Source organism: Halyomorpha halys, unplaced genomic scaffold, assembly GCF_000696795.3.
Source record: "Halyomorpha halys isolate HHAL.00 unplaced genomic scaffold, Hhal_1.1 Scaffold1081.1, whole genome shotgun sequence".
Classification (NCBI taxonomy): Eukaryota; Metazoa; Arthropoda; class Insecta; order Hemiptera; family Pentatomidae; genus Halyomorpha; species Halyomorpha halys.
The window spans coordinates 92,069-116,168 of record NW_027105331.1 but is presented as its reverse complement, the minus strand read 5'-3'; the positions used below and the strand labels follow the sequence as shown (position 1 = coordinate 116,168).

Sequence of the window (24,100 nt, the reverse complement as noted above, 5' to 3'; positions counted from 1 at the left end):
AGACCACTTTACTATCGAATATATTTTGATTTGGTGGAAAAGCCAGACAAAATTCTCAGAGAAATGAAAAAGTATCGATTTACAGCTCAGAACTAATTATTTAAAATCATTCCAGGAATATTGCAAATGTTGAATGGTTTAAAGAAAGCTAGAAACACTAGATAACAAAATAAAATTTATCATATCCAAATTAACTAAACCATAAAAGGGAAAGTCAAAATTTAAATTAATTTTATTTTTGGAAGATCATTCGTAGTATATAAAATGAAGATGGTCCTGGTGCAGTCGAAAAATTAAAAAAATAGTTATTAAACTATTTAAAGTTTCACCCCTCTTTGCAAGGCTAAAAAACACACAAACATCAAAAATAATGTAACAAAATAAAGGAATATTTCAAGAATATATTTTTTTATTTTATCAGTTCTCTTAATTTGTCACCATGGACATGGCGAAAGAAATGGCCCGAAGCGCCATCACTGAAAGAGCAGAAGAAAGAAGTAGAGGAGAATGTGGGGGCAAGAACTGGGCGCCCTCCATTGACTTTACCAAGAGCGGTGGCAGTGGCATGCTTCAGGTTGGCTACTGGACATGACTATTTGCGGCACCACCTGAAGAGAATAGGAGTGACTGAATCTTCGGACTGCGTCCTGTGTGGAGTTGGTGAGATGACTGGTGATCACATATTTGCATGCGCGGCAACGGCGGACTTGATTAAAGACAGGAGTTATATCGGCAGAGCTAGACTATACTGGGCTGTACGAAACAAAATGGCAGAAATGCCTCCTTTGGCATAGTAAAAAAAAAAAACTTAATTTGTTACATTATTTTAGTTGTTTCAATCTTTTTTAGCCCTGATGAAGTCCTGCAAAGTGGGGCGAAACCTTGGTTTACAATAAATAGTTTAATTACTGTTTGAGATCATTTGACCGCACCCGGACCGGTTTCCTTTTATAATTTTATTATTATAATTTTATTACCACTTCAACGTGAGAGGTTTCTGGTTCAGAGCCCGTTGAACGATGCGTAGCACTAGGAGCTTAATAGAGGAACTTGGGGCCGATATCCGGGAAGTGGCAAAGATAATAAAAAATATAATACTTGACTCCCTGAGAATCATCCACCACCACATGAATAGGAGCTGACGGGAATAGAATCATCCAAAAGAGGAATGACATGCAAATATTGCATATTTTACTTATTATTTTTGTACATATTTTTAATATTTATTATATATTTTTCTTACATACATTTATCGATTTTTTATATTTATATGTTAATTTATTTTTTATGTATATATATCACTATTTTTATCAATTATTTGTGTTAATTATATGACATAAAAAAAAAATTTTATATTCTCATTTATTTAAAATTTATATTATTTGTATTTAATATTTTTGGTGTGTTCTATTTATAATTAAGAGGAGAAAATAAGCACAACAAAAAAAAAAAGTCATATACCATTATTATATATTGTATACTTGTTATGCCTACATGTTGTAAGATTTTTAAAAAAAAAATAATAGTTTGATAATAAATAATAAATAGATTTGAATAAGTATGCTGTGTAGCAAGCAGCCCAATGAAGTTAGGTCGCACATCTTCGTTTTTTTTTAATAAAATTTTTCTCTCCCCTCTTTTTATTTCTATTGTAATATTTTATATTCATGTCACATCGTTCTTTGTCGCATCACGTAATATTCTAGGTAATTCCATATTTCTTTGTTTCAGGGAAGCTCCGCTAACTTGCTATGTTTTCACAAAAAACAAAGCAGTCCAGAACTTATTTATAAATTCTACATCATCAGGTTCAGTTTGTGTTAATGAAACATTAACTCACTTTATAGGTAAATGAATATATTTATTTTTCTTTCTATCATGTTTACTGTTTATCATTTAGATCGATTACTAACAGACGTCAACCTTCATAAAGTGGGGAACATATTAATGAGTTTCTTCGTTTAATAATAATCTATGTTCATCTTGTCTATTCTTTTGTTTGTATATATTTTAAGAGAGGCTTTTTTTATTTTATTTTTTTTTTATTTTATTTTATTTTTTTTTTATTTTAGTATGTATGAGATCATTCATCACTATTACCTGTTGCTCACAACTGTGTGGCAGATTGTAATATCTATCAATAAATAAATCTTTAAAAAAAAAAAAAATAATAATCTCTTATCTGCTTCAGGTCGACCATTTTTTATATCAGCTAATAAATTAGTATAATTTGACTAGATTCGATCTTATGATCCTGGAAAGAATAGGATGGTTACCTGTTTGTTTAAGTTGTAGTATGTATATTAAACCAAATACAAAAAACAACAAATTGTTTTCAGTTGGTACGCAGAGTTCGATCGACCCATCGCTTCCAGTTCGTAGTTCCATACTACTACTTCCAGTTAATAGTTCCATAGTAGTTTAAGACATAGAAGTTTGCGTTTTTTTTTTCTGTTACACGCGTTTATATTGAAACTACAATCCCGACCTCGGTAGACCAACAGAATTACTTTTTATTCTAGAAAAACCTGAAATTTCCGGGGTTTTTTCTATTCACTGCTACTTATCTATAAACTCCCTCATTAGAAACATTATATTTCTAGTAAAATAAATTTGCTGACACTTTTTAGCCCTAACAAAAATCTGGAAGTTATCAACTCCAGAGATAGTTTAAAAAAAAACTTGTTAATTAATAAGAAATCACCATTTTGGCAAATATCATGACAAAATCCGAAGATGATCCGAAGTCGTTTGTACGTAAAAAGTTTTCTTAAATATACAACTTTTTTCAAGACATTGCTCTTGATATTTTTCGACTATTATTTTCAAGTATTTGTTATATTTTACAAAGCTGGTTTCTTTTCTATTTTCTCAATCCAGTTTTCAATAAACATATCACTTTATTTATTTCAAAAAACAAAAAAAAGTAAAAGATAAACGCTGAAGGTTGACTAAGTATTGTAATGCGATAAGGTGGAGAGCTTCGTCGGTAGAAAAGTTGTTGGAACTGCACGTGCAATCATAGTCCAACAGCTAAAGACGGGAAAAAAGTCAGTAATTTCACAACAATGTTTATTACTTTGATGAAAACTATGTATATTTACTAGCAAGAATTGATGTCAAATATAGTTAGGGGTAAAAATGTACTGAAAATCGTTAGTCAGTCAATTTATTCTGAGAAATCTATATCTCAGGAATCATTAGACGTGCAGATGTCTATTAGTACTCAAATTAAAGCTAGTTTAACGTACCATAAAGTAGTTTATGACGTTTATCGTCGTAGGAGTAGTAGTTTCCGTGATATATGTACAAATAAATTGATTTATAGTTGTTCGGACAATAATTTTGATTTATGAAAAACTTCATTTCAGAAACGATTTGACGTACAGATGTCTTCCAGCGCTCAAATTAAAACTAGTTAAATTTACTATAAAATCGTTAATAATGTTTATCTTTGTAGGACTAGGAATTTTTATGATATTTGACAAAATAAACTCACAAAATGTTAATTTTTAGTTATTCGTATAAAATGTTCGATTTTTGAAAAAATATATCTCTAGATCCATAAGACGCACATATGTCTGCCAACAGTCAAAATAAAGGAAATTTAACTTACTATAAAGTTGTTTATGATACTTATCTTCGTAGGGGTAGTACTTTGTTTTAAATTTGTCCGAACAACTATAAATCAATTTATATTAGCAAATTTCATTCTTCACCTTCATCTTCACCGGAGTAGTATTTTTAATGTTATTTGCTAAAATAAATTGATTTCTAGTTAAATAAATTCACTGACTAATGATGTTTCAGTACATTTTTACCCCTTAACTAGAGTTGGCAGACTCTTAATTAAATCGATTTTTACTAGTGAATATACATAGTCATTATCAAAGTAATAAAATTTTGTTAAAAAAATAAAGTTTTTTACTGCTCTTTAGCTCTTGGATTATAAGGGTATGTGCAGTTCCTACTAGCTTTCTATCGAGGAAGCTCTCTACCTTATCGCATCACAATACTAGTAGCAAGTCAACCTTCTCAGGAATCATTAGACGTACACATGTTCATTAGCACTCTAATTAAAGCTAGTCTAATTTATTATATATAAAGAGCTTATGGCATTTATATTCGCAGAGGTAGTAGTTTTTATGATATAGGCACACGAATATGATTTTTGCATATGGAATTGTGTTCGAACAGCTATAAATCAATTTATTGTTGCAAATATCATAAAAACTACTACCCTTAGGAAGATAAATGCTATAAAATACTGTATAGTACATTAAACTAGCTTTAATGTGTGTGCTAGCAGACATCTGTACGTCTAATGGTTCCTGAGATAATTTTTTTTTCATAAATCAAACATTTTGTCTGAGCTACTTGAAATAAACATTTTGTGATACTTCAATATTTGATTTTGGGAAATATCATAAAAACAATTATTTCTGTGACGATAAATGTCATAGACTACTTTATAGTACATAAAACTAGCTTTAATTTGAGTACTAATAGATATCTGCACGTCGAATGATTCCTGAGATTTGAATCTCCCAAAATAAATTCACTAACTACTGATTTTTCAGTACATTTTTTATGAAATGTTACTTTTTTAAAAGTATATTTCGGAAACTATTAAACGTAAACAGCTTTATTAACCCTAATAAAATAAGTAATTTCACCCCAATTTTTGATTACTTTAATGAAAACTATGTATAATTACGAGCCAAAATTGATGAGTCTGCCAAGTATAGGTAGGGGGAATAAAAAATGGCGGCTGTTTGAAAGCGATAAAAAAAAATAATTTTTCATTTGGAGCTCTATATCTTGAAAAGTAGGAACAACACAAGAAAACCTAAGATAACGTCATTTAAATATGAGCAAATTTGCTAAAATATGACCCCTAAAAGAATTATTTACGTTAAATAGTTCTCGAGATATAGCTTTTTAAAAAGCAACATATAAAAATGTTGTATGGGACGTACTGAAAGATCAGTAGTTAGTGAATTTATTTTGATATATCTCCAAAACCATTTGATGTACAGATGTCTATTAGCACTCAAATTAAAGATAGTTTAATGAGCTATAAAGTAGTTTATGATGTTTATCTTCGTAAGAATAATAGTTTTCATGAAATTTGCTAATATAAATTGATTTATAGTTCTTCGGACAAATTTTCATTTGCCAAATTTATATTCATATGTGAATATCATAAAAAGTACTACCCCTACGAAGATAAGTATCATAAACAACTTTATAGTAAGTAAAATTTCCTTTATTTTGAGTGTTGGCATACATATGTGCGTCTTCTGGATCTAGAGATATATTTTTTCGAAAATCGAGCATTTTATACGAATAACTAAAAATTAACATTTTGTGAGTTTATTTTGTCATATATCATAAAAATTACTAGTCCTACAAAGATAAACATTATTAACGATTTTATAGTAAATTTAACTAGCTTTAATTTGAGCGCTGGCAGACATCTGTACATCAAATCGTTTCTGAAATGAAGTTTTTCATAAATCAAAATTATTGTCCGAACAACTATAAATCAATTTATTTTTGTATATATCACGAAAACTACTACTCCTACGACGATAAACGTCATAAACTACTTCATAGCCCATTAAACTAGCTTTAATTTGAGTGCTAATAGACATTTGTACGTCACATAGTTCCTGAGATATAGATTTCTCAAAATAAATTAACTAACAACTAATTTTCAGTATATTTTTAGGCAATTTTGCTTTTTAAAAAGCTGTATCTCGAAAACTATTGGAGGTAAATAGCTGTTTTTAGGCTAATATTTCAGCAAATTTACTCTTCTTTAAATAATGTTCTCTTAGGTTTTCTGGTGGTGTGGGTAGTTTTTAAGATATTAGATATTTTAAGAGCACCGAATGAAAAATTAGTGTTTTTTAAGGTTTTAAAACAGCCGCCATTTTTTATTCCCTCTACCTATACTTAGCAAACTCATCAATTTTGACTATTAATTATATATAGTTTTCATTAAAGTAATCAAAAATTGGGGTGAGATAACTCCTATTTTTCTTCCCGGCTCTTGTACTATAAACTGACGGCCAATCAAATAGTATCTGTACTTTTTTATAAAATAAAATAAATTTCTTGAATTTTTTATCTGTCAAAAATTTCATATCAAAGTATTATCGCCGCGTTAACCCCAGAGTAGTAGAAGGATAAGTATACTGATTGGGGACAACATTCTTGCAGTTAAGACAATGATGTTTCGTCGTTTCGGTAGTGAACTTTGGGGTTCATAACCTTTTTTTTATTTCTGTTACTGTAGTTTTATTTTTAACTAATATTTTATCTGTATAAATCATTGATTACAATTATTAATATAATGGCGAATTATGAGAAAAAAGTAAGTACTTACTAACGTACATTAATATTAATAACAGATAATAAATTTATATTACTTCAGAAATCTACATTTTAGAATTTACAATTCAAGACAAAAATTTACTGGATTAGTGTAAATTTTAAGTATATTACAAAAAATAATGATGAGATTATTTTATTGTTCATTATTGTGAAATATTTTTTATTGCAGTTGATACCTTGCCTTTTGGTGGAGTAGGCAACAGTGGAATTGGCGCATATCATGGAAAATTTACATTTGACACATTCACACATCAAAAAAGTTGTCTCGTTAAAGACTACAACCCGATTATAGAAAATCTGGCAAGGTAAACTACCATTATTATGTTATAGTTATAAGTTAAAAAAATAATATTTTAAATAAGATATTTCAGAAAATTAGAACGGGTTCAGAAAATACCCTCTAAAAATAAAAACTGAAAATTCCTGAGAGAGGGAAGCAAACTGAAAAAAAAATCTGCCTTCATGATACAAGAAAGTAAAATATTTTATCATGACCAAATGTTTTGGCTGTAAAAATATGCAAATCATCTATTCATAATACATTGAAACTTCCTAATCATGGGATAAATAAAAGTTCACATAAATTTTATAAAAACGAATAAATATAATAAAATATATTCAAAATTAAAAGCTTTTAGAAGTTTTTAACATTTCAAGTTCACTCTGAATCAGTCGGGCAGTGTAGCCGTCAGAGTTCGAGCGTTCTCTTGTAACAATCATATTGTCATCAGCTTTAATCTGAAAAATTGGTTTCTTTTTCGCACTAAAATAAATTACGAACTATTTACAATCATTATATATCACAAGTACCTTACAATAGCTAATCCACTGATTAAAATTGTTAACTCTATATGATGAATGGGTTACACAATAAACTCAAAAATCCACGGAAACTGTATGAAAGCATCCGAAACTTATTCAGCTTTGCCAAATTTCTTTACTGATTCGAAACAAACAGATGAAGCGATTTGATAAACATCAACTTCACCGTTATACTTGTACTAAAGGGTAAAAATTTAGTCTAGCGCGTGCTCTCTCCTCTAATAAGCAGTTCATGTGTCATCCTTATACCATATTAAAAAAACTAGAAAAATGTATTGAGTTTTATCCATAAGTACAAGTATTAAAATACTTTTATCTTTGAACACTCACAGACATTCCTTAAGGTATTTTTTATTGCTAGTAAATTTAGTAATGTACTAATTATAAACTTCATAATTATTTTTAATTTAACTGCTCATTTAAATTAATTTTTCGTTTATTTATAATTTAAATTTAATTAGCGAATAAGAATTAATTTTATTATTTAAGGTCAGAGCAGACAGAAAATCAATTGTGACAACAATTCAAGGAGACATTGTTGATTGAGTTCGACTTTTGTTTTTGTCGGTTATTTGTTTGGGGCATTGAAATACGTCAATAGGTCTGTAACTGTTACAGGAAGGACGTTTGTTTTTTGTTTCAAATAACTGTTTCCTACTGATATGGATTTTTTGTCGTTTCAAACAGGACCAGGAAATCTCTATACAGACTAATCACATAACAGCTGGCTCATAAGTACTACCGCGATTTTTGTTTCTGTGGTGATCCCACAAAATGAAACCCCCCACCGTGATTAGAATAAGTTATCTCTACATCACCCACCCCTCCCTCCGTATGTCAGATATGACTAAGGTCATAAAAATAAAAATATTCTGGTTCGGGCGATTAAGATCTTTACAGCAAAATAAAAAAAAAAAAATATATATTATGATTTATCCAATTGTATTTTTTCTTTAAATAAGAAATTGATTATTAGATATATTCTCTTCATAGAATTATCTTAATTTTAATTCATTTTTTAACATATACTTAAAAAGGGCAAGATTCCACTAGGGTGCAGCTTGTCATCCTAAGAACCTTCCCTTCCACCAATATTATTATCTACGAACTTTATGGGCTGAGTATAGTTATGTAACAAATATAATATAACAATGAATTCTTACTATATAGATTAGATAATTTATCAATATTTAAATTATTTAGTAATATAACTTTTTATTTTCTTTGCAGTAATCGCTATCCTCCATACTCCGATAAGAAGTTGACTATAATGGAACTCGCTCTCCGCCCCTACCATCACCACATCATCGACACCAAATATATGCTAGATATTCTGTATTTTATCTTAGGAATCTCAGCAGGTCTCTTAATAGCTTACCTTACTAAAATGGTTTAGGTTTACGTAAAATATAAACAATATGTTGCCATGGGACTGAACTAGTTGTAGTATGTGACAATCATTTACTTTTTATTTACTATTGGTAGCCTCGGAATGTTGGAATGGGAATTCCTAGATTTAAAGAAACATTTACCTACTTTGGTATTGTTTTATTATATTTGTATAAACTATTTATGATTCATTAAAAATACAGTGATTTTTACACAATGTGATTCCCACTAGCTCTTACCATGTAGTTTACTTAGCTAGTATAAGTCTTTCATGTTTATATTTCCTTTATATTTGTATTGGTAACTGTTGTCGGTGTTGTCAGGATTATAATATAAGAGGCTGTTGTTTATCTATCACATGATATAAAAAATGAAGTGATGGAGATGCGAATGGATGATGGATCAATTTAAAAAAAAGAGTGACCTTTATGAATGAAAGCTTAGAATTTAAAAATTGTGTAACTCAAACATAATAATCGAATCATGTGATACAATTTATGAAAAGTTATATTGTTAAAATTTAAATAATTGTTTTAAATATATGTCATTTTAAATAAAATACATTTTTTTTTTATTAACCATTTTAATTTGTAGATGTTAAATGAAAATTAAATAGAAATCAACAATTAATTTTTTTTTAACCAAGGATAATTATTTTATGTGTATAGTTAAAAATATATGTATATAAATCACATAAATACATCATCTGTTGTTGTTTTTTTATTTATTTATTGAAATTTACAACTGTATTTGCATATAAATACATCTAGTAAATGTGATATTAAATCACAATGGTATGATACATGTATGTTAAGAAACTACCCATTGCTAGCACTCAAATGACATTTCTACATTAGAAGGTCACGAGGCCATCTTCTTTTCAGGTACCTTGGAGGATTGTCAGGAATGGAAGAGGAGGCAAGATTAGAAACTAGTGGGTTTTGGGTGGTTTGGGAGTTTATAATGGAAGGATTGATATCTGGACCTGCGTTGTGATTTGTTTTTAAGTATCTGATAACAAATCTAATATCTTAAATTTAATGTCGAGGTGGTTATTTTCTTAATTATTCTGCTTATCCAGAAGGCCTCGACAATGCATGTTCAGTTCATATATAGGTAAGGTAATTGACAAGGAAGATGATGTGAGACTAAGGGGTGACAACCGTTGTATCTCAGATGATGGTAACCTCGTCCTACTGGGTATTATTCCTGAAGGTACGAGAGAGGTATGCAAGCCTGGAGGGTAGCTAGCCGCCAGGGCCCTGTTTCATAATGAAAGCTAAAAGTATTAGTTCATAGTACAAGTATAGAAACAACCTGCTAATTGCACTAATACTTATTTTTTCATTATAGAGAGGAGTATTAGTGATATTACAGGAGTTAAAAAGTACTAAAGTACAAGTTACTATTGTACAAGCTAGTATAATTGTATTAAGTTAAATCGACAAGGCTAATAGCATTAGTTTGTACTTTATTATGAAACAGGGCCCAGGTCGAGCAGGAAGGTACCTTCTTTCTACTGGATGCTATACCGGTAGATACGGAGGAAGTATGTAAGCCCGGAGGGTAGCTAGCCACCGGGTCCTACGAAAGGAGAGAAGGGAAGAGGATTGAAGAAGAGAGGTCATGTCTTAGGTGATCGTAGAGAAAATCCAACTCTTTAAAATTCAGGATCGGCTGTCAGACGAAACTATCTCCAGCAGAGCGTACGCAACCCGTGTAGGACTAAACCTCGGATAGTTGTTGATCAATGATCAATTATGCCTTCTTTATAGGCCTAGTGCATACATCTGTGACCGAGAAGCAGTCTTATCTGTTTGAGGTAGTTTCGTGCGTTATTTTGATATCATTTATTTATTATTTTATCGACATTGCTCAGTAGTATATACAAAAATTAATAATATGTACAAATAATAATAATATGTTTTTATAAAAGAAAATAATGAGAGCTTCGGTGAAGCCCGAGGTGCTGCGCTCTGGTGGATTGGAGCTGAACTTCTTGCTCCCCTCGCTATTAATCGGGCTTCTATTACATGAAACCACTCTGTTGTAATCTGCATAGACTCCCATGGTTGGCTCTTTATTTAAGGATTCTGCAACTTCCTTAATACAATAAATCCAGACCTCCATGCATTGCTTTTTACATTGAGAATCTTTGATCTGTAAAACATTAACAAATAATCAATAAATATGGGGTGTCAGAGTAAGTAGTATTTGCGGCCAATCACATTAAGTCGAGACCATTAAATACTCTCACCACGAACTCCTCAAATATTTAAAAACTACCATCTATCTTCACTCTCCTAACATGCAGCACACATGTTGCCAGGGCTCTCATATATCTACAGTTCTTGGAGCACATTCAGGCTACACACGCTATCGAAGGTGGAGGAAATGTCAAGGTGGCTTTATATATTAGGCTCTAGTACTAGATAGAAAGGTGAAATACCCTATTTCAGAAGGCCTAGATAATAAGTTGGGTAGCTGGTTAGGAGATGCGTATATAGGAACTAGCCGTAAATCCTCGCAGGATGGAAATTTCACTCCATAGAGAACTAGCCTATGGTCGTGAAGGAATGACAAATTCTATGGGAACTAGCTGTAGGTCCTTACAAAAGAAAAAAAGGTATAGGACAGAGGAGGTATTAGTAGGAATTAGATTTAAATAAGGACACGTCAGATAATATCACAAATTACTGAAAGAACATATCCAATGTAACTATTTGCTATTTTCCGAAAGTAACTGAAGAGATGATACTCAGGGGTGATCAATCTGCTAAGAATACATAGGCCGGTGAGAGGCGCAGCTTCTTGTTTATGTTTATTTATTTAAATAATATATTTACAATTACGATAATATCTTACATGGTTTAAAAATGAGAACAATAAACTATTTAAAATTAATTTCATATAATACAGTTTTTGGAACATCGTGAATGGCACTTTCAAATAGGCCAGCGATAGAGTGAGTTCTTCCGCTCGCTCATAGATAGCGTCTCTATACCCTTACTTTAGGTGGATCCATACTGCGATGCAGTATGGTCTACAACATTTTACTAGTTACTGATCCATGTCACTCCCTTTGTAATTACTCTGCAATCAGCGGTCCTTCGATCTCCCGGAAATTTAATGTATCTGAAAAAGTCAACAGAGAACGTCTTAACCGAGAGTGCTAAGCATCACCTTAATAACCTGGAATCAGAAGCAGCCTCGGTTCATGTCTGGCTTCGACAGGTTGAAAAATATTTCGTGTCAGACTTACACTGGCTGGAATGGATTGATTACTTCTCCGTATACATAAAGTCCTCATGAAGGTAGTAAACAAAAAAAAAAAAACCAAGAGGGAAAACTATAAAGCATGTTTTGTTCATTGTGTCGTTAAGCATTTTCAAAAACCCTATCCTTTCTTAGATTTCGCTTAAAAAGACGGACAACTTTATTAGCATCAAATATTGAGGTAGACGTTTAACCATTTTCATACTTTTTTTTTTATTTTTATTTTTTTATTAGCGCGACAGACCGTGGAGGTCCAAAGCCTCGCACGATGTACTTGGGAAATAATTCGCGCGTTTCTTGACGTGGTTTTCATAGGGTGGTCCATATCACTCCCACGCCTATTGGCTGACGGACCTCACAAATGCCCGGGGAGAGATGATTTTAAGTGAGTATTGTATAGTTATAAGCTTGAAAAAATCCCGGTTAGGGCCGAGGACTCGAACTCGCAATCTATTGGTTGGCAGACAAGCGCGTTACCACGCTGTTACCGTCACCCCCTAACCATTTTCATACTACGACCAGAATTGTTCTGCCACCACAAAAAGGTAGGAAACTGGGCTAACAATTTTGAAAAACAATTCTGAACTATCTACTTTCCACCTCAGGTTAAGTCATAAATTAGACGGACATTCATTTCAGCCCACTTTCTATCAGTCCAATTTTCCAAGGCAACGACGCTCTTTGTAAATTTCCTTAGTAAAATAATAACCTTTTCCTTAGGCAATGTTTTCATATTCATCCCAGTATTTTTTAAAACCAGTGCTCTAGTAAATTCATTGGTCAAATTATTGGTCTCACGGTTTTCGATAGTATGAAGTATGATAAGATCTTTCCCTATTAGTTGTATTATAACGTTTCTTTGAAGAAGAAGATTAGATTGATCGAATCTAATCCATTTATCCCTTTTTAATATTTTTTTTCTATTTTAATCATTTTTATGGGGCAATATAAAAAATTAACCTGTCCCTAGCACTATCCACAAAACGTAAGAATTATATCTTATTCACTAGTTTTGAATATATTTGTAAGTCATAAATCAGGGTATAATAACCATTTTGATTAGTTGAAAAAGACAAATATCACTTACTGGGATGATAATGGTTTCTCCTCCATTTTTTTTTGTATTTGCCTGAAGTTCTACGCCAACCTCTTTGGTTTATTTACAACTATTAAGTTCAGGAGGCTTTAGATCATGATTGATTTGACTAACTAAAGCATTCATTGTTGAGTAATACTGATATGTATGAATTCGATCAAAGTCAAATTGGATTAACTTGGCATGTTTATTTACAGTTTGTAAAATGAACAAACTGGTATTTTCTGAACTGAGGTCCCAATTACTTTATCAAAGTATAGGTAGTCGTAAGTTGAATTTGTTCGAAAATCTGAAAAAATATAGTAAGGCTGCTGATCAAGCTTCAAGTGATAAACCTAACCCCAAAAAGGGTAATAAGCCAGTTTATATTACGTTGATAGGGACTGATGGAATTCCCACCACAAGTATTTTAGAATCCGCAATTAAATTGTCTAAAAGAAGGAATTTAAAATTGATTAAAGTTAGTGATTATGATTCTATTAGGCAAAGCCCGGTGTATAAGTTACTCAGTGGTGCAGAAGTGTTAAAAGATGACTTAGAAGGTAGGAAAAATAAAAAAAAAAGTGTTACTGGCTTTAAGGGTGAAAAGATTTTATCAATTGCTGATAATATCAGTCTACATGATCTAGAATCAAAGTGTAAAAACATTTTGAAATGGCTTGAAAAAAACTATGAGGTGAAAATTACTATTTCTGGTTCAACAACTAAAACTAATGGGGTATGTAGTTATTAAACAACCTCAATCTTTTGTTGAAAAAAATTGTTGTGCTTGTTTTTGCCAGTGAACCCTTTAGTCTTATAAGTTGGATACTACGTATAAGTTTTACAAGTTATGTTAGTTTCACAAAATTTTATTTTACACTGGTGGAACAACTAGTATCATTAATATTGCCTTCGCTACTCAGTGTATATTAGTGCAGTGACTCTTGATTTGTTAATTCCTAGTAGGGCCCTTTAATATACACTAACACAACCCATTTGATCTTCATCTTATTCCTAAGATCTTTTATGCATCAGTATAATATTTTCAAACTAACTTTGATTCTCATCTTCAAAAAGAATACTTCTTGAGCCATTACTTTGTTGATTATCCCTCTAAAAAATTATTGCTCTCTTTTATTACCGCCCATACCTTTTGTCTATATCTAAGGAAAGATTAGTTGTGAACTAATAATATTTTAATTTCGACCTAGAAATCTCAAGGCGTAAGGTACAAAGGGGTGTGTATGAAATGGATTTTTTAATTTAACTACAGTAAACGATATATCATTTTTAATTTATTTATGTTTTAATCCTCCTTTATTGTCTCAATGTTTATAAATATCGTTATGTATCCCATATTAATATTTTTTTATTCCTTTTATTTTCTCAGTATCAATTGTATTTCAAGTATTGAACAAAGTAGTGAAGTATGTGCTTTCTTTTTATATTTCTTTATTACCAGATCGGGCATGTGGTAGACATTACATGTTTTTTATAACAATTTGATTTTCTTTTAACAACTAATAATGTGGGGGTTGAAACTCATACCAAAAATAAGTATTTATAATTATTGAATACTTTTCTAGAGTAAAAATAAATTATTAAAATAATGATAATAACAATTTTTATTTAATTGAAGGATGAAATAAAAAAGGTTTTTTTTAATAAGTAGAGGTCTACAATTTAATGTATATATGGTTGTATTTATGTTTTTATATTTATATTCTATTTATTTTTAATTTTCTGATATATGTTACTGGTATTACTAGGGAGAAGTTATCTAGCAAGGGAAGTTTGTGTTCTATTTAGCCACTTTGAGGTTGCTAACCCATGCTAATATGAGTGGGGGTGTAAAGATTTATTCCTTGGGACTGCCAAAAAATATATATTAACTGACCTAGATAGGAATGGAACCAATATTACTCTGAAAGCGAGTACTTCAGGACCCTCACCTCAGTGTGTTCAGCCATTATAGCCCTGCATATTCATCGTAATTTTTTTTTTTTCTAACTGGTGCACATTATAAAACTTCACAATAAAAAAAAGTTAGGTCTAACTTATCTTATAATATCTATTACTAACTATCAATCTCCACCAAATAATATTTTTAAAGTTATGTTTATGTATCCTTCCTAATATTCAACACTAAGAAATTTATTTGTTTATTCTTAAAAACATCTTTGAACTAGTATAATACAGTTTTAGCAAAAAACAGTTTCTAAGCCATTCATTTAACATGGCTATTTTTATATTCCTGTGATTAAAATCAATGAATGCTTTAAAATATTTAATGAAATCTACCTACTATAATTTTTATAGATAATCTAGTAAATTATTTATTCTTGAATCAATTACTAAGATGTTCTATATTTCTCATTGGCTTGAAATAACTACATTTCTTTGAAGTTTGATGTGATCTGTTGAAAATTTTAAATATTGTTTACATAAATTGTATATCGAGTTTCTAATTTTACATCTTTTTTCAGGAGACTATATTTAAAGAAATTGAACAAAAAATTAAAGAACATGGTAGAATTTTGCAGAAAAGGGGATCTGGGAATGACATCAAATTTCAAATAATACCACCAAAAGGCACAAAAAATGTTGTCGAATGATATGATTAAGAAATAGGAATAGTGCCGTGTTATGTGTTCAATGAAATATTATTGCATTTGTAAATAAATTAAGATATTATTTTGGTATTAATTTAAGTTGTTTTTTAGAGCTCATTTTTACTGGAATAAAATTGCTTACCCCTATCAGTGCCTTATATACTGAACTGTTTGAGGCATGTCCAGAAAGTAAGAGTACTCAATTTTTCATATTACAAAAAAAAATGCATTTCATTAAAATTCCTGGATATTATAGGTATGTATGTTACTTATTTTTCCATGTAATGGTTTTCCCATTCTATGCAGGTTGTAAATCGAGGCACAAGCTTTTTGATTCCCTCCTCATAGAACTGTTCCGCCATCTTCTTTCTTCTTTTGTTTATTAGACCGCACGTTCCATCTCTTTATCGGTTCAAATTTTTTTCCACCAATATGAGAAAAATTTCAGTCCGAGTTTTTCCTCCTACAAGAAGGAACCTTATGACAGTGTGTGTCACACAGTTGGTGGAAGTTCTTGTTGACATATTTCACAGAAACAGACACTACGAGACAAGCTTTATTACTGATATGCGTATCCAGTGCTGATGTTCAAGAGACCCACCCTCCACTACCGCTCAGTTTTGCCAACTTTCAGAACACAGCCCATCAAGTACTCTTACTTTCTGGACATGCCTCGTATATATACTTTCCATTGCGGAAAACTGCTCATAATTCAGAAGAGTGAAAATTTAAAACATTTTCAAAAAATTTACATACTAGACATTATGTATATATATTTGTGGCCTTGTACTCCAAACTATGAATATTTTTCTTATACAATGGGAAATTTTCAAGACCCACTTAATTAAAATGGTTTCCAATGAACACTATGCTCATGGTGGTTATAATACAATCTCAGAAAACATTTCTTTCTGATAGACATGATGAATTAATTGTTTTACTACTGTTCTACTTGCCAAGAGCACCTCTATTGAATGTAATAAAATTATTGCAATTTATCTTTTATCATATTAGAACAGATTGTAGAATATTTTAAAATATCCCCTAGAAAAAAATATTGTTGTTATGGACAAGTAAAACTCTAATAAAGATGGAAAACAGAAATTTTATCCATTAATACTTATAAGGTCACAAGTTAATATTTTTTCATTTGCATCTATTTTTTGCTTAGTATGTTGAGTCTAAAATACACAAAAACATAAATTTTATAATTCCTTTTTTTTAATGAATTTGGCGTTGGTTTCATCTGTAGGTGATAAGAGGCAATGACACATAATGCAGGTCATGACTATAATTTACAAAACTTTTTCTAACAAGACATGTATTTAGTGACTATTCATATCCAATTGAAATAAAATATGAATGTAATGTTTTTCTTTACCTTCTTTGTTCTTTAATTAGAGTAAAACAAACTGAAAATCATGCAAGTTACTGAAAGCTCAGAATGCCTACAACAAAATGATTGTAACGAGTTAGATTTTGACAACAGACCGATTCTTATTTATTTCACGATTAACCAATTATCAAATAAAGCTATGCAGAAGCACTGTAGGTAGCAGTTAAAGTTATTACTTTATTTTATATACACAATGATAAGGTTTTTATTTGTTATACAATTCATAAAAAGTTTATTCCATTTACACATTTTTAAATACATAAAAGTAATTAAAACATTAGTGTTTATGGTTAATAGATGGTCTACAAATTGTAATTAACAGAATGAACTAAGTACAGGACTTAAAATAAGATTTAAGTACATATATATAAATAAGAATAAATAAACATAATACCCTGGACTGGGATAATCTGTTCAGTTTAGTTTCCCAAAACATTCCTACTGATTCAGGCTCCATCGACTTATGACACTGCATATCATAATTATATTTTTATAATTACTCTGAGCTAATCCATCTAATCCTCAGTTTTTATTGAAATCAGAAAACAATTTTAAAAGCATTTTTTCTCTCACGATTTAAGAATTTCATTCTTCATCATAATCATTGATCAGATGTACTTATATATAGATAGTTAAAAAAATATTACTTCTTTAAAGACTCAATAATTCCTGCAGTTAAGGGCGATATTCATTTACCACCAATGGTTCTCATTTATCAGACATAAAATTTAAATATGTCACCACTATCCCCGTCGAATTCACATATACTCTCTCAGTTTTTATTATTGATTGTTTTCTAAGAAACAATACCACATTATCTAATAAATTCTAATTAAAGAAAAAAAATCAGTGATTTGTAACATTTTTTAACCAATGAGTAAACCTGGCCACGTCTGTGAATACTATGTATTCGTTTAAATTGCAAGTTTCTTTATTTTGGTCTAATAGTGACAAACTAATTATGCCTCTTAGGTACCATATTGATGAATTTCTTTTGTGTGATAATATAAGAAGACCACTTCCGCTGTCTCCACTGCAGGGACCAGTACCTGGAATAAGTTTGTGTTATTGTGTAACTTCGTTAACTTAATCACATTCACTAAAAGTTAATCCATGGACATTTAAACCACTCTGAATTCTTTGCCTAACACCAGTATAGAGATTGAATTTTTTTTTTTCTTGACAAGGAAAACAACGGTGAATTTAGTGGTTAGTAATAAACCTGACTCAATAAATAATAAAAACTAAAGATAAATGAAGAGTATATACTTGAAGTAGTGTGTAGATGACCCCTTATGGTCTATTAAACAAAACATGGTTATTACTTTTGAAATATAAAATAATAAAAATAATTTATGTATTTTAGCTGAGTAAGCTATTAATGTTGTAGGGTTTTAATGGATGGATTAAAAGATCATAGTTCTTTTGATGGGGTCATACAAAAAGATAAAAATACTTAAGGTTGATGAACTGAGGACCAATTAAAAGAAATACCATAATTGGAAAAAAAGATATTGGAGTTATGATACACCCACCTTATTTTAAATATGATTAGAAGATAGTTGACCATGGCTAATATGTATGAGAAGAGGGTTGGGGGCGGTGAGAGAATAACCCAAGTTAGAAACTTATTTAATTAGTGCCAGCATTTCTAGCCTTCATCAGGGCTAACAAGATAACAACTAATGAATAAAAGAATATATAGAATGATTAAAGTAAATAATTGTGCAGAATGAAAATTAATAAAAATAAAGTAATGAAAGAAGTGGAAAATAAAACGTATGTATAGGTAATTAAATATGTAAGTAAAATAACATAATTGAGGAAATACAAATATAAAGTTATTTAATGCAAAGAAATATGAGTATTTTAATTTAATAACATTGGCACTATTAAATAAGTTTTTAACTTCTTTGTGTTATCCCCTCACCGCACCCCTAACTATTTTCTCCTCATATTTATTTTAAATATGTTAATAGTTGATGCAATACTTTATAACACTGAATTTTAATTTTTGGACTAAATAGGGAGAGATCCTTAATGTAACTTAATTAATTAAATGAAAGCTAAAATATAACATATATATACATACACATATATATTTAGTTAAATAGATGCGTTACTGTAAAAGTCCGACGATAAATAAATCTTAGGTTTTCCATTGTTATTGTCAAGACTAGGGGAAAAACTAGAGTTTTACCTGATTATCATGGTTGCTTAGCAAACGTTTTTAATAATAAAAAGATAACAAGGACTTGTATCAATAGATATTATTAAATGTCAAGAATGGTCTGCTGGTATTGGTAAAAGTTAAAAGAAATGAAAATTATAGTTTTTTTTAATTGTTACAAAATTCTGAATAATTATCATAAAAAATTCTTAAATGTTAAAGGAATGAAAATTGTGAAGAGTACATCACCCAAGGAGGTAATTATAAAAAATAGTAATATCCATTTTAATAGATTTTATTAATGCGATTACTTGTTGCAACTAGCTTAGGAGTTATAGTACTTTAAATTACTCTTCAGTTTTGAAAAAATTGTTGAGACATTTGTCACTAGAACACTTTTTTTAATAATTACACTTCTGAAACCCCTGCTCAGGTCATGCACCAGTGATTCTGTGACAAAGGGGGGAATGGACAGTGATTTTATTTTCACAACCTTAAGCTTTAGCAAAAAAGATTTGCTACAGATTGTAATCTGATTGGGAGCATACATGTTTAGGATCCCAACTGAAGCCCCAGGTTAGAAGTCGTATTATTATTTTATATATATATATATGTATGTATAGTTGTATACATAGTAGGAACATACATACTATTATACATAGTATAATAGTTGTATTATACATAGTATAATAGTTGTAAACTATTTTTGTTTCACTATTGACCGCAACCCTGACCATCTCCCTATATATTTTATTTTTAATTTCAGTCATTTACTCAGCAGTTTTCAAAATACAAAAATCGCTCGACTTTGTTTACAGTTGTATGCATTAACAACTGACTAGAAAGTTTAGGAAGAAAGCACATTAATCGAGATTGTTTTGCCTGGTTTTAAATACTTCTGCATATTTTTTCGAACTCTTATGGCGTTCAATAGAAACATCGAGGTTAAAGTTAAACCAATTTCCATTAAGTTTTCGGTCTTTTACTAATACAATCAGAAGAATCTAAAATGTTTTACGAAACTTCAGACTTTTATAGCAACATATATATTGGATAGTTGTAATTCTACTTTAAAGTTATTACCATTTCTTAAACCAGCACAAATTGTTCTTTCTGAGGTTATGTATAAAAATTCTTTTCTACTCCGTAGACACTCTGCTTGGTCCACAATCGGTAGTTGGAATACCTCTGGTTTTTTCTTCGTTTTCCGTTTAGTTCTGTCCAATCCCCAGCCTACGACCTATAAACACTTTTATATTGTTATTATTAATAATTTCTATCGCTTCCCCTAGAGAAAAAAAGCAAAAAGAAACTAACAGATAGTTCTGATTTTTAAAATCGAAACCGATTTTTCATCGGTGGCAGCATATGCGGTTAAATATCAAAAAACATTTAAACGGAGTTTATTGCTTAAAATTTGGAATGAGCACTTTAAATCGAGTTAGGTTTAATTCTTTTTCAAAATTAGCATAAATTAAATAGATACACATTGTTAAAAAAAATACTACTATTTTTTAGCATTTACTAATTATTCTTCTGATGGTGAATGAATCCACCTTCTTTGCTTATTTTAAAAATAGTAAATATTATTTGCATGTTTAAGAGTTTATTATAATACCAGAAAAGCTAATTTCTTCAGTTCCCTGTCTCAGGTAATACCTGAGTTAGAATAATGATTTTTTTTTTATGTTGTTACGAAACTGAGTTACCAATTATAGAGTTTCATACTATCTTTTATACTACGTTTCCTGTACACAACCATTTTTAAGACCTTTGGCGAAGCTATTTCCGACTGGACAGAAAAAAAGTGCATATATTTTGCTCTATTTAATAATATAATTCAACTATTCTTCAATGTTTTAGATACGAACTGGTAAAAAGCTTAATATAAGCTCTCATAAACGATTCTTTCTAATTAATCTCTCCCAAGGATTTTGAATTGTATTACACATTATAAATGAATAAATAGTTTTCTACAATAAACTTATTCCAGCATTTTTTATTAGATGTTTCCTTTTGTGTTTTTATATGGATATTCTCATAATAATGAAGCTATACACACAGAAAAATACCGAGTGTAAATCAAAAATTTTCTATCTCAAGCATATAATGAAGATTCGACTGCATAATGAATTAACATTACTATATTATAAATAAAGACAAAAATAAAAGAAAATAAGTGACAGAAGATGTCTAACCTTCATGAATAACACCATTGTCGAGTTTAAAGAAAATACAATAATAATCATAATCCGGTTAAAGAAAAATAACCATTGTCTCTAGTCTTATCCAATAAACTCTGTTTTAATATTTGTACAGTTGACACTGCACCCAGTTGATTCACCTTGTTTCTTTATCTCTGGCAAATAAACAATCGCGCGCAGGTATTCCCTGACTTCATCATCTGTTTAATATTCTATCCCCAACATTCATGAATAACCTTACTGCGCTTCATTCCATACTATTAAAAATCGAACAATTAATTTGTTCATCCCTGGAAGAAATTAATTTTCTTGTGACGTCAGGTTTCTCGCCAATCAATCTTAAGGATGGCTGGCTGGCTGCCTTTTACAAGCCGTTCATTCTCATGATACAGAAGTTAAAAATAGAGAAGACTCAAATGGACAATGAAGATTTTATTAAAATTTTAGAACTCTGATTAGTAGATCTGGAAGAATTTTCTCCTACCACTTCTATTTCTGGAGATTTTCTTAAAAAATAGGGACCTAAATTAGAAAGATGTTAGTTCGGGCTAAAATGGTTCTACCATTAAGGCTACCAGTGACGTCACATCTCTCCAGCTTCCAATTCAGCGTGAGCATTTGTAATAATGATTTTACGTATACTGTTTATTCATTTTCCATATAATCGAGCGGACGCACTCTTCATGCTACAAGAAAGGCACTCATTTCCTACATACGCGCAAGGCAATATTATAGATTTCAACATGGAGTATAAGAATTCAACAATATAAGAATTTTTGTTGAATATTAAAAATATATATAGGTATATCTTTTTCAAGTATATTCTTTAATCTTGAGGCTTGAAACTAATATAACATAATTATATAGTTTCGCAACCTACAAGACTAGGACCGAATATTTCCTGAATTCGGAATTACTTAATTCTTTTATTAAGTTAAAAGTTACTAAACATTTTTTTTTCTCATCTTGAACTCACAAGAATTTGAGCTTGATTTCTTTTCAGAGCACAAAGGAAAACATTTTTTTTCTTTCGGAACACAGGAAGAAATGCGACCTCGATAAACTTGTTTCTGGATTTCAACTAAATGAAGAGACTTAACAATGGTACCAACCACATTACATCTCATGATTATATTCCTGATAGAACAGAGCCATCTGGAAATATTCTGCGCCTAAATGTCCATGATTTAAATGTAAAAATTCTGGAGCGGTGCGCGCATTCCACAACTTTCACTTACCACCCTACACACGACTTTTAAGTATTGTGCAGATTGCAGAACAAAATTATGAACAAATAATTTTTATTTTGATGTTGTTATAAAATTTCTATTTTATAGTTTTTTGAGGTTGGAGTAACAAATATAAATTTTGAACCTAAAAAGAATACAACCGTTTGACGAAGATAATGAAGTCGTATCGTAATCGGGAATTTTTGGGTGGTCTAGGTTTTTCCCGTCCGAATCGATGGGCACTGTTTTTCTCCTTTAGTTATTCATGAAATTATTTAATATTTTGTATTTATTTATTGTTTATTATTGCTAACAATGACAACTTATTTTTTTAAATAAACAAAATTAAAGATACTTTTGGGGAAGATTTAAAAAAAAAATCGTCATTTAAGACTCTTTCAATGAGGATACGACCTAGCTGATGTTAAAGATCATTTAATTCAACATTGAAATGGCGAGTTTAATAAAAATCAACAGATAGTTCTAAATGATTTTCACAACTAAGCAACCAAATGACAATTTTTACAACAAAGCCACTTCCTGGAGACTGGAGAGCGGTTGCGTCAATTTCAGTCATAATGGTAAGGGGCGTGTTAAATTGTTCCAATTCAAACCCTTCATTTTTAAGAGAATATATTACGGAAAGAAACTTTTTCTGTAATATCTATTAGAAGAATATAAAATCTTGGTTTTCCAAATTTCTCTTTATATAATTTCCATCATAATGATCAATTTTATTTTTATTTTAACCTCACTGCCGTTACGTAACTTTTGAGATTATATGAGAATTAAAGTAGATTCGATTTTATTTTTACTTTTTTCAGTTTTATATTTCATTTATATAAATTCAGTTAGTTTTCGTGAAGTATTTAGTATTCCATAGATCATCCGTACAATCCACATCGAAGGTTCCAACGGCAGTGGCCAGAGGTCCAAGAGACTTATTGTAAAATAAAAATGGACAATTGGAGTTCTGGCAGTGATCAGATGCTCCATTAAAGTTGAATGTTTGCGGCCTTAATGCACTTACTCAACCTCCACTGGTTCATTACTAGTAACGCGGTGAGAGGGATGCGCTGGCATCTCAAATAGCTCTGCACTACCCCTCACATGTGGGGAATAGAGTAGGCTCAGGGATCCTCAGGTCGATAGTGTAAATATTGTAATAAGAGTGTAAATGCTATTGGTGATTATTTTATTTTTTCATGTACATGGTTTGATTATGTTATTTCTTTATCCTTCTGTTTTTTTTTTTATATTTAGAGAGAGATTTTATTTCTTTTCATGTAATTTTTGTTTTCATTTATTTATATTCTTATGTTTTTTTATTTGAGTATTAATGTAATCAGTTATTGCCCAACAGCGTTGTGGCAGATTGTAATATTTATCAATAAATAAAATTTGAAATTAAAAAAAAAAAGTATTTAATAGAATAGCTTACTACTAAATACTTTTTTTTCAAAACCCGTATAACATATAGACAACCATCAAATAACAATTTTAGTTCTTTTTGATTTTTCTA

At 30.3% G+C, this 24,100-nt stretch overlaps 3 protein-coding genes across 4 annotated transcripts in view; 2 read left to right on the top strand and 1 right to left on the bottom strand.

Annotated features, from left to right (window-relative positions):
• LOC106688207 (aldehyde dehydrogenase, dimeric NADP-preferring) overlaps window positions 1-9,336 on the top strand; it is a 110,845-nt gene extending 101,509 nt beyond the window's left edge. For both annotated transcript variants that reach the window (XM_014432562.3, XM_014432563.3), the window contains exons 9-11: window positions 1,732-1,847; window positions 6,572-6,707; window positions 8,455-9,336. In XM_014432562.3, coding sequence (XP_014288048.1) covers window positions 1,732-1,847; window positions 6,572-6,707; window positions 8,455-8,620 — 418 coding nt within the window. In that variant the 3' untranslated portion in view covers window positions 8,621-9,336. The remainder of the gene's footprint in view (window positions 1-1,731; window positions 1,848-6,571; window positions 6,708-8,454) is intronic.
• A 3,713-nt stretch (window positions 9,337-13,049) lies between these two features.
• mIF3 (mitochondrial translation initiation factor 3) lies at window positions 13,050-15,673 on the top strand. Its single transcript, XM_014432572.3, has 2 exons — window positions 13,050-13,703; window positions 15,454-15,673. The coding sequence occupies exons 1-2, from the start codon at window positions 13,191-13,193 to the stop codon at window positions 15,580-15,582; spliced, it is 642 nt and encodes a 213-aa protein (XP_014288058.1). The 5' UTR covers window positions 13,050-13,190; the 3' UTR covers window positions 15,583-15,673.
• A 1,502-nt stretch (window positions 15,674-17,175) lies between these two features.
• LOC106688205 (serine protease gd) overlaps window positions 17,176-24,100 on the bottom strand; it is a 40,646-nt gene continuing 33,721 nt past the window's right edge. The window contains exons 7-8 of the mRNA XM_014432560.2: window positions 20,229-20,385; window positions 17,176-18,024 (exon numbers count right to left, since the gene is read on the bottom strand). Coding sequence (XP_014288046.2) covers window positions 17,822-18,024; window positions 20,229-20,385 — 360 coding nt within the window. The 3' untranslated portion in view covers window positions 17,176-17,821. The remainder of the gene's footprint in view (window positions 18,025-20,228; window positions 20,386-24,100) is intronic.